This window comes from Synchiropus splendidus, chromosome 12, assembly GCF_027744825.2.
Source record: "Synchiropus splendidus isolate RoL2022-P1 chromosome 12, RoL_Sspl_1.0, whole genome shotgun sequence".
Classification (NCBI taxonomy): Eukaryota; Metazoa; Chordata; class Actinopteri; order Syngnathiformes; family Callionymidae; genus Synchiropus; species Synchiropus splendidus.
In genome coordinates, this window is record NC_071345.1 from 1,437,709 (window position 1) to 1,457,636 (window position 19,928).

Genomic DNA, 19,928 nt, shown 5'->3' on the forward strand with positions numbered 1-19,928 from the left:
CCCTCACTGTCTCTCCGTCTCCATCCGACTGCGCCCAAACTTCTCCATCCCGACGCGCAGGAACGCCGAACCATCGCCGAACCGGCTGCCGGTCGCGCTCCGAACCCCGCCGGTTCTGGAGGTACCCTCGTGCCCGGCACCTTCCCCGACGCTGCTGTCCGGCTCTGCGGCGTCGCCTCCCGGCAGCAGCCTCCGGATCGGCGGGGCTGCGGGGGACGTGGTCCCGCTCGGCGGCCGCTCATCCTCGGCCTGGACGGTTGATGCGCCGGCGGCAGGTAAAGTGGCGCGCTGCTCCCTCCCGTGTTGGTCATGCCTGTCGCCTCTCTTGCCACTTGGATGTCTATTTTCAATTCCATTTTCCTCGCGTGGAAGCTGCGTGGGCGGCTGCAGTGAAGCAGCCCTCACGCCCGACAAAGACCCCCCCCCCCCGCCCTCCTCCCAGCTAACTGGGTCATTAGCATCAGATCAGTAATGAGGTTGCGGATGCTGCCGAGGAGCCGTTGAGCCGCGAATGAGAGGAGCTCAGAGTGCGGTGATGATGATGACGATGGAGCGGCGTCTTCCTCCCTGCAGCAGGGGTGCAGTGCTGCTCCCAGCATCTGGATAATGGAGGATCAGGTTGAGCAGAGCCGCAGCTTCAGGCCGACTCCAACATCAGCCTCCGCTCCTTCAGTCCACCACCACAGTCAGGTGACTTCAACAGGCGAGTGCCCCCTCGACCCTGCCCGGAGGAGCCTCCACCAGTGGACCGTTTACTGGGTCTGTGTGGAAGCCTGTGCAGGCGTGGGACCAAACAGGAGCTCGCTGCCATGATTCTTCCTTGGTGTTCCTCCCACCTCAGCTGGATCTGCAGCAAACTTCAGGTGAGGGTCAGGCAGAATCTGAGACCAACATCATCGTGAAGCTCCGTGCGTCGACCGTCAGCAGCACAGCTCAGAGCTGTGATAGTTCTGACTATGAAACGGAACTGGAGCTTCAGTCCTGCAGGTTGGAGCTGACGAAACAATGATTAAGGTTCACCACTCGACAAGCTCGAGGTTCTGACCCAGCAACAGACACGAGACCGACGTAGTTAGGTGTGAAACTCACAGGTCGCCGGGTCATTGCAGAAGGATTCGTAGGAGGCATGTCCAGATGAGGCTGTAATGAAGAGCTGGTGTCTCCGTCTCCTCCAGTGATCCCACTCCTCAGGATGTAGCATTCGCTGCGAGGAACCAGGTCCGGAGTCGAGGGGCAGTCTCTGATGAGGGTGAGGCAGGGGCCGGGGGGGAGGCGTGTTGAGACCAAGCTGGGCCAGTGGTCCATGGTATGGCGGCGCTGCTCGGGATTCAAGGTGGTCCAAGTTCTATGGCCTGAGGATGGTCTCAGTAAAGACTCCACACCCAGGAACCAGTCGAAGGTCTCCACCAGTCAAATGTTGAATCATTGGGGGCAGCAGGTGAATCAGGGGGATATGAGGAGCCCAGCTGCAGGTCCAGGGCTCCACCGTCAGGTGGGTCGCTTACTAGGGTGCCGTGGCCCGGAGTCGGAGCAGGAGCGTCGCTGGTAAGACCTGTCTGTCGAGCTGATGGAAGTAAAGCCCATTTGTCTGCTGCAGGAGGGGGCCGACCCAGCGGGTCCGGGTCAGCGGGAAAGTGGGTCGTCACTCCTCGTGTTCACAGCGGACCTTGATTTAAATGTCCAGACAATTAAGGCACGCGGTGAATGCCAAGAGGGCGAGCCAGAGTTGCAGCGGAACCGAGCCTCACGCTGCAGAACCGGGCCGGAGACCGGCACACTGACCCTGGGGAGCTGGGCTGGATCTGGTGCCAGACCTTTCTGAACTGAAGCAATAAAGCAGAAGCTGACGTCACCTGTGTGGTCTGTGCTCACCTCCGCGACCCCTGTGACCTCGTGTCACGTAGCCCACCTCTGGGAGGGACACGTGACCTGGGCCTCGCTCTGGACGCGTCTGTCTGTCACGATCGTGAGGCACATGAGCGGCTCCTCTGGGTCTCACCAGCTCTGGAACACGTGTTTCTATTCTTCACTTCTGGCCACTCTGGTTTGGTCTCTCTCTGCTTCTGTCTGTGTCTTGGACCTTTTATTAAAATACACTCGTATAAACACATCAAGGCCTCAAGGGACTCAGGAAGTTCAGTCGTGGGTTCGAGTCCCACTTCAGCTGGCGCAGCAGGGCGAGGGTTTCCATGGCGACAAGCCCTCATCTGAAGCCAGACCCGGAGGTCGGGTCAGTGGAAGGAGAAGCCGGAGGACGGCAGCCCACCGCACCACTGGCTGATGAAGTCCAGGACGTCCTGACACTCAGGGCTGTGGGACGTCTGTGGGGGCACAGGGGGGACACAGGGGAGGGGTGAGCCGTGAGCTCTCCAGCTCTGGTCACATGATCCGGAAGGTGCCGCTGGGGAAGACGCCCTCACCTTGGTGGCCATGAGGAACCTGTTCCAGTCCTCCTTGTTCGCTGCTTTGCCTACAGCCGAGAACTCAAGCTTGTTCCTCAGAACCGGATAACCTGCGGACCAGATCCAGAACCATGAGAGGGAGAGAGGAGGAGAGAGGGAGAGAGGTGGACGGAGGGAGATATGGAGGGCGGGAGAGGGAGAGTGACAGAGAGAGGGAGAGAGACAGAGAGAGGAAGAGAGGGAGAGGGACGGAGAGAGGGAGCGTGACAGAGAGAGGGAGAGGGACGGAGAGAGGGAGAGTGACAGAGAGAGGGAGAGTGACAGAGAGAGGGAGAGAGACAGAGAGAGGGAGAGGGACGGAGAGAGGGAGAGTGACAGAGAGAGGGAGAGTGACAGAGAGAGGGAGCGAGGAAGAAGGACAGAAAGAGAGAGAGAGACAGAGATAGGCGGAGTGACGGAGAGAGGGAGCGAGGAAGAAGGACAGAGAGAGAGAGAGAGACAGAGATAGGGAGAGTGACGGAGAGAGGGAGCGAGGAAGAAGGACAGAGAGAGAGAGACAGAGAGAGGGAGTGAGGAAGAAGGACAGAGAGAGAGAGAGAGACAGAGAGAGGAAGAGAGGGAGAGGGACAGCGAGAGAGAGAGAGACAGAGAGAGGAAGAGAGGGAGAGGGACGGAGAGAGGGAGTGTGGAAGAAGGACAGGGAGAGAGAGAGAGAGAGAAAGACGGAGTGAGTGAGTGAGTGAGTTACCAGTCAGCACGCACGGCAGAGAGCGCAGTCCAGTGCTGGCAGCCACCAGTGAAGCTTCATAGGTGTTTCTCTCGTCCCGGGGAAGGACCTGCTCCAACCTCTGGTCCATGGACATGGTCAGGACCCAGTCACGGATCTGCTCCCTCTGGGCGTCCTGGAACAACCAGAACACTGGTTTCAGTTTTGTCTGCATGTGAGAGAGTTCCTGTGCTTGTATCTTGGTGAGAACCACCAAAAATTTCAATCTGAAGATGAAGACTTCAAACTAACTGGGTGATTCTAACTGGGTTCCAGTTTGGTTCAGAGTCCTGGTTCAGGTTGGCTGGGGAAAGGGTGATGGCCAGGAGAGGTCCCCACAAAGACAGAATATACGGTAAAGGTGTGTGTGTGTGTGTGTGAGCTCTTACAGAGACACAGAGTTTGGTGGGAACAGGGACCTCGAAGGGAATGTCTGTGTCTATGAAGTCAGAGTGGTCGGTGTTGAGCGCTCCCTCGTCGATGGCCTGCAGACAGAAGACACCGGCACATGATCCTCCTTCTGACTGAGACAGTCAAGTCCTTCAGGAGAGTGTGGCGTACAAACTCCTGACAGAAACCTTCAGGCTGAGAGGCTGGGACCCTTACATCACACAGATCCAGGAAGTGGTTGAGGAAGATAAAGGCCATGTTCTCCCAGCCAGCCGCCTGTGGGGAAGCACAACATTAGCTAAACGCTGCTTACGTGAACATCCACTGCAGGACTCACCCTGCAGGCCACGCCCGCCTCGAAGAAGGCTTTGTCTGCTGGGATGATCTCGCTGTGGCGCAGCAGAGACACAGAGAGTTTGGCTGCCACCACCATCTGAGGGACAGAGAGGAGCCCGGGGTCAGAGGGCCCTGCGCTTGTGAAACCCTCACTGGTCCGGACCATTAAACCCGATCAGACTTCAGCACCAGGCTCTGATAACAAGGGTCCGGCTGCAGAGCAGATGAGGGGCTCCTAGAAACAAGCTGGCTTCCTGTCCCCACATCACCTCACCAGCATGTGTGTGTGTGTGTGTGTGTGTGTGTGTGTGTGTGTGTGTGTGTGTGTGTGTGTGTGTGTGTTCACCTCTCTTGTCCGTCTGGTTGATCCTCACTGGTGGGGATTCATTCTTGACAAAACACTGACCTTGTGAGGACCTTATGCCATGCTGCAGGGACCATTTGGCTTGGCCCCATAAGGTTAAGCCTCAATTTGAGGGTTTAACCTCCAAAATAACTGTATGATTCTGACCGGGTTCCAGTCTGGTCCAGAGCCCTGGCTCAGGTCAGCCATGTGTTCAGGGGGAGAGGCTGGGGAAAGGGTGACGGCCAGGAGAGGTCCTCACAAGACAAGCGTGTGTGTGCGTACCAGCTGCTCGACGCCTCGTGCAGCAGCTCTGGTGGCGTAGTAGTGAGCGATCAGCAGCATCTCTTCGAAGTCCTCGTGGGCCGGGGAGTTGACCTCGGATGACCTGGACACGTTGTCGCACTGGACACAAAGCGACAAGTGTCATACACAGGACACGCGGGCCTCAGGCGTGCACGGGCAGCTCCTCACCAGCTGCTTCAGAAAGCTGCGGAGGTCGGCCCACAGGCTGTAGGACTCGGCTCCGTCGGTGTCGGGAAGGTTGAGCAGGTCCAGGAACAGACGCTTGTAGATGTTGAAGTTCTGAGCTCAGGGAAGAGATGCACCTGTGAATGTGTGTGTGTGTGTGTGTGTGTGTGCGTGAGGGGCGTGGGTGTGTACCTGAGGGTTGGGCGTGGCCCCATGCTGGACGTAGAGCTGCAGGGCCTTCACAGCCTGGCCCTCTTTGATCAGGTGTGTGGCGTACAGGGCCACGTATTTGTGCAGGATCTTGAAGTTCTGTGAGGAAACAGGACAGAGCAGCGTTGGAGCTCAGGAACCCTGCAGACTAGGGAGGGACCTCAGAATGACCGTCACACCTGCTTGGATGCCGTCTCCAAACACTTGTCCCACTGTCCTCGCTCGGCGTACATGTCCAGAGCTGCCATGACGTCCACACCCACCAGCTGGACACCAGACAGAGGGACAGTGGTCAGGTCAGTGCAAACATAGACCTGCAAACATCCTGGACACATTCACGCTGATGACTGAAGCACATACCGAGTCCACTTTGCCCTGGTTCTTCAGGTGCTCCTTGTACTTCTGGTCCACGTAGTCCTCGTACCTGCAGAAAGCGAGATGAAGTCAGTGCTGAAGCACGTGAGCAGCTGATGCTCCACTGCAGAACCTGGGCGCCAGCTCCTTGGCCACTCTCTTGGCTTTGTTCCACTCCTCTCCCTCCATGAAGGAGTTGATGGCATCCTTGATCAGGTCCAGGTCCAAGTAGAGCTCAGCCGCCTGCGACACATGATGTTGACCAACCCGTGAGCAGGACCTTGGTCCAGGACAGAAGAAAGCCTCTCACTTCACATATATGCTGTGTATGTGTGTGTCTTGTACTTCTGTCTTTGTGAGGACCTGCATGAGTGTCTAACCAACAGAGTGAGGACATGTTGGCTGGTCCTCACTTTGTCAAGGCTCAGTTTGAGGGTTAAAGCTACAAAACAGCTGAGTCAGTATAACTGGGCTCCAGTCTGGTTCAGAGTCAACGTTCAGTTTAGCCGTTTGTTCTGGACTGTCAGGTTCAGGGGGAGAGGCTGGGGAAGGGTGATGTCCATGACAGTCCTCACTAAGATATGAAGACAAAATGGGAGTGTGTGTGTGCACAGGCTTTATACTGCCTTATGGGGACCAATTCCTGACAACACACTATCCTTGTGGGGACCTTACGTCTTCGTGGGGACCTTCTGCCCGTCCCCACAGGTCCAAACCTTACTTTGAGGATGAAGACTTCAAACTAACTGGGCTCCAGTGTGGTCCAGAGTCCTGGTCTAGGTGAGCCATGTGTTTAGGGGGAGAGGCTGGGGAAAGGGTGATGGTCAGGTGAGGTCCCCACAAGGAGAGAGCGAGAGAGAGAGATGAGCACGTGTGTGTGAGCCTGCGTGTTGACCCACAGTGCTGTGCTTCTTCAGCTGGTTCAGTCGAGGTCCCACCACCTGGACCACCTCCACGGCTCGCTCTCTGCCCAGGAACTTGATCGACAGCTCTGCTGCCTGGAAACAAGAGAACGGCTTCATTAAAGAAGAGCCCATTGAAGTCGCCATGGCAACATGCTTCCAGTGAACCTGCATGCTTTCCTGTGTGTGTGTGTGTGAGCCGTCTCACCTTCAGCCAGCACTTCTCCAGCAGGCCGGCGTTGGCGTCGTCCTTCACCTTCAGGTAACACTCGACGGCCCGGGAGTGCTCGCCCGACTGCTCCCACTCCCGGGCCTGATCCAGCAGGCCGCTCACGCCCCTGCACACGGAGCCAGAGTCTCAAAGCTGCGAGGTGCTGCAGGCCAGTGTGTGAGCAACTCACCGCAGGCCTTTCCTGCTGGTCTCCTGGTCGTACTCCTCCTGCAGCGAGGACAGCTTGCTGGGCAGGTACTCCTTGCAGATCCGCATGGCGTCACTCCACATGTCAGCGTCCTGAGGAGCACAGTCACCCGATGAGACGAGGCCAAGCTGGAACCCCAGGCAGGATGGTGGTACCTTGTAGTGTTTGACAGCCAGGTCTGGCCTCTGTGCTCGGAGCAGGAAGGACTCCGCCTTCTGGTGCTCCTTCTGTTCGAAGCAGAACTTGGCCTGGGTCACCAGAACCTCCGAGACGCTCTCTGGGTCGTGGCTCTCGGCCACTCGCTGAGCGTCTGCCCAGTCTTTGTTGTGGAGGTACCTGGGAGGAGGTGAGGGCTGACGTCACTTCAAACATGAATTTCAGCACCACAGGAAGAGAAGCGGTCAGCGCAAGGTACTGTAGCATTCAGTCATGTCCAGACTGGAGCACGCAGAGCCCAGGACTGAAGTGGACCCAGAACCAACTGAAAGCATTTCCCTTCATGATTCAGTTTGAATCACTTCTGTTTCTTTGTACGGTGGTGCTGAAGCGCAACCGACAAAAACAAAGTCAAACAGAGACACGGAAGGTCTTGGACATGGGAATGCCCTCTGGGCGTTCAGCTTTCTGCTGACTGAGACACATATTTTTCTTTTTCTTGTTGTAACTATGGTATAAGCCGGGGCTTGCTCACACCGACCACACCTATTATTGCACAACTTTCCTGGAGAGGCTCAAGCCAGTTCAGATTTTCAGGTTTGGGCATCAGTCTTCCAGTAACAATGTGGGGTCACAGTCTTCCAGTAGATCATGAGGCAACAACAGCAAGTCACCTGATCATTAATGCCACTGTTCAGACGTGAACACGAAAGAACAAGTCACAGAGTTGAGAAATGAACATTGCAAGTTGGGAGGTGTAAAACTGTTGATAGAGTGTTTAAATGTGTGTTAGGGAGAGGGTCCTGATTAGCGGATTAACACGTGCGTCTGAGGATGAAGTCGCACTCAGCACTTGCTGTGGATTAAAACTGGAGCCACACGTACGAGTGGATTTGTTGAGCCTTCCAAATGTTGGGAGGAGTCGGCACTCACATGAGAACGGCTTCCTTGGGTTTCCCAGCTTTCACAAACTCCACTTCAGCCTCTGCAAACTTGCCCTGAAAACACAGACGGCCAGAGCAAGAGTCAGGCACTGGAAGGGTGTCTGAATCGGGGAGCACCCTGCCGTCACTACCTCCTCCTCCAGGTAGATGGCGTGCTTCAGGTGGATCTCTGGAATCTTCTCCTTGTTGGAGAGGCGAGCCAGTTCGAAAGCAAAGTCAAAGGAGCTGCAGAGGAGAGAGGAGCCATGAGAGGAGGTTCTGCTGGGACCAGGGACGGAGAGTCCAGGTCCTCAGACCCGGACCACACTCTGATCCTCACAAGTTATTTGAAGCGGATTCGATGGCGAATTCCAAAAGGCCAAACTTGTTGAGCAGGTTGACGGCAGCCTCCCCGCCGAGGCTCTGGGCCCACAGGTACGCCACCTGCTTCTGTGCCGCCGGTCCACCGTGACTCTTGGCCACCTGCCAGACACAAGCGTCACTGCATGAGCATGACGTGTACCGACACAGAGAGTTGGGTCAGGACCCACCCTGTACGCCTCCTCCCACATGTCACTGGCCCGGTACATGTGGACCGCTGCCTTCCAGTCCTCCGCCTCCATGAAATGGTACTCGGCCTCAGAGAACCGGGACTCTGCCACCAGCTCCTGCGCACAAACAAAAATGGTCCAGATGTGCTCCGTCAGCGGCTTGGACCTGGGTACCTTGGCCAGGTGCAGGTGAGTCTCCACCAACAGGTCCGGGTGATGTTTGGCCACCAGGCGGATGACGTCGTCGAACATCCTGTTCTTCTTGAACATGGTGATGGCCAGGTCCGGCTGACTGATGGTGGCGTACAGCCTGGAAGACACGGCGGGAGACTGAGCGTGCGCTGGGCCCCCGAGTCCGCTCACTCACCTCTCGGCCTCCTTCAGCTTCCCGTCCTTCTCCAGCTCCTGAGCTCGGCTGACGTACAGCGAGGCCACCTCCTCCTCGCTCATGCAGCGCACTGCCAGCTGCACACAGACGGAGTGAGGAGGGAGCTGCCGAGCACGGGAAGAGCCGTGTCTCTCCTCACCTTGTGAGCTCTCTCCCAGTGACCTGCCGCCGTGTACATGTCAATGGCTTCCTTGATGTGATCTCCTTTGACAAAGAGCTGCTCTGCCACCTGCAGATCAACAGCCTGCAGGTCAGGTCAAGGCCTACTGAGATCGCCTACTGAGAGCTTCTGGGATGGGAACAACAGGAGGAGCAAGCTGTGGAGACGGTCCAGCAGAGCTCACCCCACCACCCTGACACTCTTGGGAGTGTCAACTGACAGGAGCTGTCCCATCAGACCTGGCAACACATGAGCTGCTGATGACAAACCTGAGAAGGTCCAAGCCCTTCAACCTCAAGGAGAGCCAGAGTTGACAAACCATCCAGAACATTAGGAGCATCAGCCTGACTACCGGGTCAGATGGGCGGGACAGACGACAAGGCCCTCAGTCTCAGCTAAACTCCAGTGAAATCAGAGTAGAGAGACTGTTTCGGTCACCGTTCCCTCCAGGCTGGATTCCTCCAGCTGGTGCCTGAGCGAGTGACTCAGCAGGAAAAGCCAGAAGCACTTTTGCTTGGCCACCACATTATGTAAGGGCGAGCAGAAGCGCGTGAGTCAGAACAAAGAAGCCTGCCAGGGAATCTGCAGAGCTGGGAGCAGATAGCAGGACTTTCCGGCAGATTAAAAAGCGTGCTGTCATTGTTGCGTCCCTCAGGTGCGCCGTGTTTCTCATTGTTTTCACTCCATTCTACCTTTCTGCAACTTCCACGAGTCGAAGGCAAAAGTGCTTGTTATCTTAATTACTTTTGGTGAATGTGCTGCTGGTGCGACCTGCCGGAAATAACCTGCTATTTTCGGGGAGCGGGGCGTCCCGCGAGGCTGTTGGGCTCAGCTGAGCTCATCACAATCCCTCGCTTCAGTTTGACTCGGCGCCCAACTTTGTCCTGCACTTTTGAGAGTTGCTTTAGTTGAGTCACGACGCCTGTCTTCAGCAGCCTGCTGCTCTGGGACGGAGCCGACACAAAACACTATGGTTTGTGACTCACTCTCCACAGTCGATGGGGAGTGAGCAGGAGCTAATAGCTGACCTGAACTTTCACACCCGGGTCAGGCCTGAGTGCCCCTCACCTCGTAGTCCTGCAGGGAGGCGTAATGCTGGGCGATCTTCACGTAGAAACCTCGCGCTGACGGGTCCTCCTGGAGCTGCAGGATGTGGACGGCCTTCTTCCACTGGCGAGCCGCGATGGCCGCCTCGATGGCCTTGGTGGAGCAGCTGTGGCCGACACCCACACAACAGTATGTTTTCATGGACCTGAAGCTTATAGGAACATGCAGGGTCTAGTGCTCTGCATGTGAGCAACAGAGCACTGAGCTAGAGAGGGGGGCCGTCTACATTTGGGGGCTTGAAGCTCAAATAGATCTCCTAATTATGATTTCAATACAACACTGTGTTCCCTCCTCTCCATCTGTGCTGGTCTCTCTCCATCTCTCTCTCACCCGGCTTCAATGAAGTGGTTGATGGCGGCGTCCATCTGTCTCTGCTGGACCAGGTAGTCACCCCACGCCTCCTCCAGCTTCACCACCTCGGCGGGGAAGGCCTGGCGAGCCAGATCCACCGCTACGACGAAGACAGCAGGGTCAGGAGGTGCCGAACTGGGTCGGAGATGTCAAGGGGTCTCACCTTTCCTGAAGGCACCTCCTCTGCGGTAACACTCCAGAGCTCTCTGGTTGTTATGGATGCTCTCGCACAGATCTCCGGCCTGCAACAGAGAGAGGAGCTCAACACAGCAGCCTTCTGTCCAGAAGCTCCACTGGACCGTTTCCTGTAGAAGACGCTGCTCTGCAATGAGTCTCTGGGGAATGACTGCGCTCCTGACTCTTCTTCTCAGCTGACGTGTGGAGAACATTCATGAAGCTCCTGCATAAACTCCAGAGGAGTTGAGGTCCACACTGAGAACCACACTCACACAAGGTTGGACTGTCACACCTCAGACTCACACCAGACCTTGACCCAGCAGGACCCGGCTCTCTCTGGTGCCAGTCTTGGCAGCGTCCTCTAATGACCATCTGGTCCTGAAACCCTCAAACATGTCGACCTCTCTGTGAGGACAGAAATAGCCCTCTGCAGGAAAACTGGCTCCGCAGAACAAAAAAGCCTGGAATATCTACAGGCCGAGCTGCTCCCACCTGCCTCCCGGCACAGATGGCGGCTCAGACAAACTCGCGGGAAGAAGAGAAGGCAGATGGAGGCAGAGTGAAGAGTTGCTCTGCAGACTCCTCTGATTCGTGGACGAGTCGGAGAAGCTGGCGAAGTCGACTCACACGCTCGTAGAACTCCCCCTTGATGAGGCTGGCGACGATGCGGCCGACCGTGTCGCCGCAGCTGGCCACTTCCGGCCGGCTGATGGCGAGCCGCGCCGCTTTGGCGGGAAGTCCGGCGTTCAGGTACAAGTTAATGGCGCCCTGGACGTCTCCCTCTCTCTCCTTCACCTCGCCGGCCTTCTCGTGCTGCCCCGTCTCCGTTAGCCATCGCTGGTAGTTGGAGCGCATGTGGTCCAGGTCCGGGTGAGCCTGCCAGGTCACACACAGTGATGAGCCACATGACGGCCGGAACACTGAGGCAGAAGCAGAGATCTTCAACTGTTCGGAGCAGTGACATCAGACAATCCTGTTGCGTCTCTGATGGATGACTGACCTTAGATTCAGCCACAGCGATACTGTCGTCCCACATGTGCAGCTCCTGGTACATGGCAACGGCTTCGTCCACGGCGTTCTGCTCAGACACAAGAAGACGAGGTCGTGAAGGGAAGCGGGGCCACAGGAGCAAACACCTCCCACCTGCTCCAGGAAGTGCAGCTCAGCCAGCTTGAAGTTCTTGTCCAGCATGGCCATCTGAGCCTGGACCTGATAGAACGCCGTCCCGTCTCCTCCCTGGTGGGAAGCCAAAACAGTTTTTCATCCTCACAATGAATGACGCCACACGAGCAGCAGAATATCACGACCACATCGAGTCTGGATCTTCACGTTGTCACTGAGGGGTCGGCTTCATCATCGCCTCAATAACACTCGACCTTTTTCAGTCATGTTTTCAAAGTAATTTTGAAAAACAGATGATGCAATGTTTCAGTTCAGCAGTGAATATGTTGAGTCCAAACTCACCGTTTCCATGGAAACTTTATCAGCAATCTGGTTGGTTTGGTGGAGGAACCGTAGCGTGGAGACGTCCCACAACGCAGCTGAGCACCTGGCGAGAAACCCACACACCCGAGGGACAACCATCAAGATCTGCCTGTGTGTCTTTGTGTTCTTCTGCCTATCAACAGAGTGAGGACATTTTGGCCGGTCCTCACATCTTTAGGGATCAATTTTGAGGGTTAAAACCTCATAACAGTTTGGTTAAGAGTCCAGGTTCAGGTTAGCCATGAGTTTCGGATGGTTACATTTACAGGGAGAGGCTGGGGAAAGTGTGATGACAGTGAGAGGTCCTCGCAAGGATAGAGATACAAGTGTTTCACTGACCTTTCTGCGATGTGCAACTGCCGTTCCTCAAGTGCCAGCTTGTTGAGTGTTTTCCACATGGCTTCAGTTTCTGGCGACAACTCCTGAGTTTCAAGGAAAACTGTGGCACTGTGGGCATGGACGGACACACGCACGCGCACACACACATGTACACCATCACTTTGCTGTAAAGTGTGTGTTGTCGCTGCATGAACGTTGAGGAAACTCCGGCTCATCTTTGTGCAGGAGACTAACAGACAATGGTGGCGGGCTGAGCACGCATGTGTAGTCTGGCGTCTCACCGCTCGTAGTCGCCGTCATCCACGGCCGTTCCGAACTCGATGAGTCCCTCGTTCAGAGTGTGCGTCACCGTGTTGACCCCCTCCGTCATGATCACGTTGGTCTTCCCGTCTGTTCTCTCCAGATCGATGACGTCACCCTGGAAGACACACAGGAGCAGGACTCGGACTGTAGTATGATGATGGAGGCCTTGACGTCTCACACATGGAGGGACAGAACGGTCTTCCTCAGGACACACCCACTAACGCTGCTGTCACACTTGAATCACCATCTCTGAGAGAGTCACGGTCTACAGCTGCAGACCCATCACTGACACTGGCTCCACTTGGAAGAGCAACATCTTAGCTGGCTCCACAAATGAATCAATCAAAGTAGCACAACTCAGGAACATTTCTTGAGACTCGACCTCCCTCCATCTCCCCAGCCAGCCTGACCTTGATCGGAACCATGGTGACGCTCTCGGGGCTGTCGATGTTGTACCACACACACAGGTTTCCTCTGTTCTGGGCCACCACCACGTCGCTGCCGGGGACCCACTGGACGTACGAGCAGTAGCCCAGCACCGTGCTCTTCATGGTGCTCTGGATGTCGTAGAGGTGCAGCTGCAGAGAGGGCAGAGCGTGTGTGAGAGTGAGGTGCCTGTCAGCTTCATGTGGCTCTGTCATGCACTCGTTTCAAGCTTAGACACCAGAGATGATGAGCTGTGAGACAGAGGCCACCTCAGCTGCCTCATGTCCTCCACTTCATCTCCATCATCATCATCTTCAATAACACAGCTGCTAGAGATTCACCGCTCAGCTCGACAACAGAGACAGTTTTCAACACACTGAACTGTCACCCAGGAAGTGAGGTCACATGATCGGATCTTTGTCTAATTCAAGAGTGAGTTCTGTGTTGCAAACATTCATTGGCATGTTAAACTTGCTATTGCTCTTATGCCATAATTGTTTTCAGTATTTTATTTACATCATGTTTCTTTCGTTCTTCCTACTTTATATTCAGATATATTATATATTCACCCGCAGCTTCTTGTCTCTGAACAGCAGCTTGCGTCCGGTCTCGTTCAGCTCCAGCCAGTCGATCTTGGAGTCATGGCCGATGGTTCCCAGGTTCAAGCCGGCGACCAAGTCCACTGAGGAGAGAGACCAGGTGAGCGAGCCATTGATCTGGTGGTACACTCCACTCTACACTCACCTATTGCCACAGTTTTTAAGTCGATCAGATACGCCAACTTCTTGTTGTCGCCCACACCTTTCTGCTTCCTCTCGTTCAGACGCACACTGCACACACACACACGCACTTTTGAATGATGCAGAACACAATCATGGATGTGGCCTCCTCCCATGGTGCAGCAGGCCACAGCAGAGGACATCATCATCATGGAGGGAAGGTTTAAAGCCTCATAACTCTACTGTACTCTACTGGACAGGAGCTACATGGCACTGGCCTTGTCGATACTGAGATAAAACCTTCAAAGACGAAACTCAGATAAGTCACATCTGATCGGAAACACCTGAGATGATGGGGACCCTTCAGATAAGGACATGAAGTCTCACCTGATGAGATGAGGGTTCATAAACTCTGTCCTGACTGATCCCAGGATCTCGTTCTTGCTATACTCCACCAGACTCAGCTCTCCAGCATTGAAGATCATGCACACCTGAACACACAAGGGCCACAGATCATCGAAGGAATCAAGGTCTGGAGAATGGCTGAATGACTCACGAACGTCTTGTCTGGTGAGGATAACACTCGTGTGTGTGTGTGTGTGTGTGTGTGTGTGTGTGTGTGTGTGTGTGTGTGTGTGTGTGTGTGTGTGTGTGTGTGTGTGTGATGATGACGATGATGATGATGATGAAGATGACATGGGTGGGAGACAGACGCCGAGGGTTGGAGTGAGTCAGCTCGGACTGAATCATCTCGCAAGTAGACGGTACTTACAGACTCATTTTCACAAAAGAACTTCTCGTTTCCTCCAGAACCGGGCCATGGCACCTGGAACAAACCCAGGTTATCTATTACAATCAGTCCTTCAGCAGAAACAGTGGGGAGAAAAGTTCTCTTTAAAGGTACATGGCAGCTCCTTTCCTGTAAGTAGAAGGATTCAGGTTCTCACGTCCACCCAAAAATGCAAACAACTGCGAGTGCACCAGCAGCAGAACAACTCGCTAAGCTACAGTAATGATGGTGGCTTGGCTGCAGCAACAGGACCTTACAGTTGACACACAGCTGATTCGAGTGCTGTGGATCTGTATAAGACACGTTTGACTGTCTTCTCTGCGGCTGAAACTTCTCTGTGTTGATAAACGAAGTGCCTTTTCTCGGCAACTGAGTCGTTATAGCGTGGCTCGGCATACACCAATGATAGGTGGAGAGGCAGCGCCTCCTACTGGGCGGTTACTTTAACTTGTCCATCGAGTCAACCGCGCAGACACCGAGTCCGAGTTTTTCTGTTGTTTCAAGCGGGGGAATTAGCGACTAAAATCCAGGCGCCGACAATATCGGTGAGTCACGCTATTATAGGCGATGTAAAGCCTCTCATGACGAGAAAAGAAACAAAAAAAACAAAACGGTTGGAGATGCCGGGGATTGAACCCGGGGCCTCATACATGCGAAGCACGCGCTCTACCACTGAGCTACATCCCCTGACGCATAGTACCAGCACAAAGATCGTTTATAACGACTTCGTTACTCTGCATGAGGACCACGAGCGCCGTGAGAAGCAGCAACTCTTCGTCAACCATCAGTTGTGAATGACTGTAGTGAACCTCTAACACGTTCAGCAGCGGAAACGAGGACGCAAATATCCGTGGGCGACGACACCAATGTTAATGCTGAGCGAAGATCCACGACTCAGATTCCGTCAGAGGTCAGGCTCGCCTCGACTGCCGCTACAGGTTCCGTCTGGACGTGATAAATGTAAACGAGGTGACCTTTCGAAACTATCATCCTGCTGGTGCAGAGTTTTGGACACAGCATGGTTTACAGCCAGCAACTTGGACCAGATGGACCTTTGGTCATCAGGGGTTGCTCTTGTCTCAGAGAGCAGATTTTCTTCACTCTTGCTGCCAATGTGAAAGAACGTCATGGAAACTGGACCTCGTGAGCGTTGAGGGCTAGCTGAGCCTCTGTTGGACTTTCCCCTTACGCAGTGAGCTAAAATATAATCAATCAAAGACCGCCCCAGATGCCCACCTCACTGAGCTTGTTGGTCTGCAGGTCTCCCAGCAGCAGGGTGCTGGAGGTGTGGGCCACCAGGAAACGGTCCCGGCCCATGATCTTGACCTCCTCGATCTCATAGTCGTAGAAGGACTTGAGGACGACCCGCGTCCCCGTGGAGAGGTTCTTCACAATCACCTGGAGCCAAGAGGAAGGCAGTCCATCACGCCTGGTTCACTCAGTCAGCAGATCAGACTGTACCTGGCTCAGTCCCACGTAGGTCATCTCAAACTTGTTCTTGTAGATGGTCCGACGCAGGCAGCAGTCGAAGAGCTCCACCCCCCCACATAGGGTCCCCTGTCAGACGACAGACAGCAGGATGAGTACAGGAGGAACAGGACCTTCTCAAGCTGAAGCAGAGAGTTTACAGCGCAGAGTCGCGAGCCGTCCTTCTTCCAGGCCAGACTGGTGATGGTGTACAGGTTGGCGATTTCTTTCGGCTTGGCTACGTCCCACACTCCTCTCCTCGGAGCCCAGTTATAGACCCGCAACCTGGAACACCCACAGGGTCAGGCAAGACCAAGGCGGGACCTCAGCCACACTGGGCTCACGGGACCTGTCGTAGCTGCCGAACACCACCGACTGGCCGCTGGGGCTGGTCGCCGCCACAGTGAACTCCTTCTCTGTCCGGTCCCTGCTGTGGTCGAAGGTCTGCAGGATGCGACCTTCTCGGCTGTAGGCCACAATCTTCTTGTCGCAGCCTCCCACCATGATGCTGTTGGCGGCCCAGGCCAGGGCGAAGGGCGGGCACGGGTGCAGGAGCAGCTTCCCCTGAGACACGCGCACAGACTTCAGAGCAGAGTCTGGAGAGAACTGTGCTTTCAAACATTGTAATGCAGGCATTTCCTGACTGGATGTTACTAAGCTTTGACTCACAGAAAACGTTGCTTGAAATCATTTGATCATCCATGTCACATTCTGCATGAATTGTGGCGTGAAGAACTTCTTCTTCTTCTTCACCCCACAATTTATTTATGCTTTAATATGTTTTCGTATTTCATCTAATCTTTAGCTGCTGACATGTTCGTTTTGCGTCTGATGGGGGCGCTCAAGCACATAATTACTTCTTTAATGTGTTCATTATCTGCGTATTCATGAGTGATCCCATCTGCGGTGAGAGGTGGGAGGAGTGACAGTTTGTTTCACGCGTCGTCCGGTGAATCGTGTAGCCTGACCTCTACTAATGACAGCTTTTGACGTCCGCAAACGCGGATTAACTTCGACTCTAGGTTGATTAAACTTTGAAATAAAAACGAGTACTCCTCCGACAAGTTTGAGTTTTCAAAGCAAAGGCGTGGGGTCGAAAATAACACTTAAAATAATAAAGGCAGCAGAATAAAAATGTGGAGATACCGGGGATCGAACCCGGGGCCTCATACATGCAAAGCATGCGCTCTACCACTGAGCTATATCCCCAGCTGGAAGCGCGTGCGCAGGAAGGGCCTATAAAGGAGACAGCCTCCTCCGCTCTGCGTAACGGCGTCGCCCCGCTGGTTAGGCGGACACTGACTTGCTGTGAAACTGTGGATGCTGCAGTTGTGAATAACGCCGTGTTCTAGAGGACTCCTCGGTTTGTGTTCGCGAGAGTAACGTAACTTCCGGGATGTCGACTCCAAACACGCCCAGGGACGATGCACGCGGAAGATGTCAAACATCGAGTTCATCATCATCATCATCATCATCAGTGCTTTCGCACGTCGCCGTAAATGGCAGTAAATGTAATCAATCAGTCAGAGAAGTGTTTCAGTTCAGAGGCCGCAGCATGAATGACTCAGGCTTTAAACGCAACACCTGACTGAGGAACGGAAGAGTCAAGTGCTATTCAAGACATGAAGAAATTAGAAGTTGAAGGAACTGCTGCAGTGCGAGTCCCAAGCACAGACGATCTGCGTCCATACCTGAGACTCTCCCGAACCCTCATCGTCAAAGAAGTAGCGGACCACGGTGCCGTTGTCGTGACCAGACAGGATTCCTTTCCCTGAGACACTGAGGGACAACACAGTCAGCGGGAGAGACAGACATCCACATACAGCCGAAACATTGTTGCTCCCCTGAAGAGTCACTGCCAGACGGTAGAAATGCCAGCGGTGGACCTCAGCACCGACTTCCACTCACAAACCGTGTGCCGTCCAACTACAGGAGGCCATCTCCAGCAGAGCCTTGTTAGTGTGAACTTACTTGGTTGCCAGGGAGACGACGCTGGACTCGGTGCCATAGATGGTGGACGACTTGTTGGTCTGAGTGTTGGCCAGTCGGACCTGGTCATGGAAGCAGAGGGACCTTACGGATACAGTTGTGGGTGAGAGCTCAGGTGCATGGCGCAAAGATCAGGAGGACGAGGGCCTTTATCTTGTTTGAATTCACATCCGCACAGAACACAGCATCCGACTGAAGCAAATACTGTCACTGACTTTCTCAGTCGCCGCATCAAATGGAGCCACAGATGAATGTCTGTTTCCACAAGGATGCTGAGGGGTTTTCATTTAAAATAGAATCCAAACTGGCCGAGGCACGCAGCGCAATATAACGTACACTACTGTGGCTTTTACAACATCGCCTGTTGTCCTCTGGTGGCAGTATAAGAACCGGTGATTCCAAGTCACCAAGACCTTGGAAATGTGGTCTTGGGACCGAGACACTGGTGAAGAGAACCAGGAACCAAACACGACTTTCACCTGAACAGGACAATTTACAGTGACGATTCTCCACCAGCTTTAGGGCCATGGCAGTGAGCTTGTCCTGTCCCTCAGGCGAGAGGAGCAGCGAGAGCGGCGTGGACTCACCTTTCCTTCCACTAATCCAAACACGACAGCATGCTCCGCCGGCCACAGCAGACACGTCACCGAGCTCTGAGAGAGGCAGCAGAACACAGATAGAGCACGTTGGCCGTGCAGCGAAACATGGACAAGTTAGCTTCTCGTACCGTCTGGACAAACTTGTTGCAGATGGCCTTCTTGTCGCCCCTGCACAAGACACCGCAGACGTTAGCTGTGGGCAGATTTTCACGCGGCACAAACACCTTTCCCATGGTTACCATTCTTCTCCAATTCTGTAGACGAAGATGATGTTGTCCGACTGGCCGACGGCAATTTTGGTGGAGTCTGGGGAGAAGGCCATGGCAGTGACGACGTAGCTCTGCTTCCCATACTGAGAGGACGAGAGGGCATTTTTAACACAACACTGCTCAGCTCAGAAACACTCATTACAAGTTCCTCTAGATCAGTGGAGCCAAGAGCAGCACCTTCCACACCCTTAACTGTAACCTTAAAGCATATTTTCCATGGTCATACAAAGTGCATCTTATTCAGAGCGGTTCCTAGGTGGCGTCAGTGAGTTCAGACTCCTCTGTTCAACTGCTCTTGATTCTAGCGTTTTCCTGAGCGGATAGAAAATGTCACATGACATGGTTTCCCTCCTGCATCTTGGAGAAATAGGACACATGCTCTCCAACGACCAGCAAATTTGTCCAGATCTGGGCACCATATCTGGATACAATCAAGAGGAACAATGACTGATCATTCTATTTCATGTATTTCATTTCATGTTAGAGTTCTTCCCAGAGAGGTGGTGCCAACTTTTCATGTGTCTCGTGCATTTCTTCTCTCTAGAGGTGGCCTCGCACCCCATGAATGGATCTCACCTTGGCGTCCACAGGTTTGGTGGAGAACTTGTCTCTTCTCTCTCCCTGCTCATCATAGAGCAAAACCACTCTGTCCACAGTGCAAACTGCGAATTTGGTGTTGTTCGGAGCCCAGGCCATGCACGTCACTTTGGCCGAACCCTCCTGAGGAACAGGACGGAAACGTGGTGAAGAGAAACCCGCAAAATAACCCGGAGCGTCTGGCCCAGAGACGAGCAACTGCCGACGCAGTCGCAGCAAAACTTCTTCAGATATGACTGGAGCAATGACACGTGCACGTGAAGCAGGACTGATTCAGAACCCGTCTCGTCCATCGTTGCACTTTTCACTTTGTTACGTAGCAACGGCTAACGAGCGCTAGCATGTTACCTGCGGACTCAGAAGCGTCTTGAGGTGCTTCAGTTGCATCCTGGAGAAGTTGGCAGGAAGCTCGCGTGCGGAAGAATCACACTTGTGCTCGGTTTCGTCTCTGTTCGTGGGGTTCTTCAGTCACCCCGAGGCTGGCAGCTCGCTAGCTAGCACGGGCGACATCTTTGTAAACATAACGCGATCTCCTTAGC

At 54.3% G+C, this 19,928-nt stretch overlaps 1 protein-coding gene and 2 non-coding genes across 6 annotated transcripts; all 3 read right to left on the reverse strand.

Moving 5' to 3' along the window:
- Window positions 1-15: 15 nt before the first annotated feature.
- Window positions 16-19,920, reverse strand: ift172 (intraflagellar transport 172). 4 transcript variants are annotated; one of them, XR_008416215.1, is made up of 49 exons: window positions 19,738-19,920; window positions 19,369-19,512; window positions 18,763-18,875; window positions 18,652-18,691; window positions 18,512-18,577; window positions 17,907-17,986; window positions 17,627-17,714; window positions 16,285-16,499; window positions 16,097-16,220; window positions 15,930-16,025; window positions 15,705-15,866; window positions 14,451-14,504; window positions 14,066-14,169; window positions 13,704-13,789; window positions 13,529-13,641; window positions 12,944-13,111; window positions 12,512-12,648; window positions 12,231-12,338; window positions 11,871-11,955; window positions 11,550-11,642; window positions 11,407-11,484; window positions 11,034-11,282; window positions 10,393-10,471; window positions 10,209-10,329; window positions 9,840-9,984; window positions 8,751-8,840; window positions 8,591-8,688; window positions 8,398-8,533; window positions 8,224-8,340; window positions 8,013-8,155; window positions 7,825-7,918; window positions 7,683-7,747; window positions 6,749-6,929; window positions 6,576-6,685; window positions 6,383-6,512; window positions 6,172-6,270; window positions 5,406-5,515; window positions 5,279-5,342; window positions 5,098-5,184; window positions 4,901-5,017; window positions 4,712-4,822; window positions 4,523-4,642; window positions 3,896-3,991; window positions 3,775-3,834; window positions 3,558-3,653; window positions 3,151-3,304; window positions 2,421-2,512; window positions 1,910-2,321; window positions 16-1,823 (listed from the first exon to the last, which is right to left on the reverse strand). XR_008416215.1 is itself a non-coding variant. In XM_053880568.1 (48 exons), the coding sequence occupies exons 1-48, from the start codon at window positions 19,774-19,776 to the stop codon at window positions 2,232-2,234; spliced, it is 5,247 nt and encodes a 1,748-aa protein (XP_053736543.1). In that variant the 5' UTR covers window positions 19,777-19,920; the 3' UTR covers window positions 16-2,231. The 4 variants fall into 4 exon arrangements, 1 of the variants encoding a protein (XP_053736543.1); XR_008416214.1 differs by having other exon boundaries at window positions 16-994; window positions 1,090-2,321; XR_008416216.1 differs by having other exon boundaries at window positions 16-2,321; window positions 3,165-3,304.
- On the reverse strand, window positions 15,084-15,155 carry trnaa-cgc (transfer RNA alanine (anticodon CGC)). The gene has a single exon. It is a non-coding gene; the product is annotated as a tRNA-Ala (tRNA).
- Window positions 17,073-17,144, reverse strand: trnaa-ugc (transfer RNA alanine (anticodon UGC)). Its single transcript has one exon. It is a non-coding gene; the product is annotated as a tRNA-Ala (tRNA).
- Window positions 19,921-19,928: the final 8 nt, after the last annotated feature.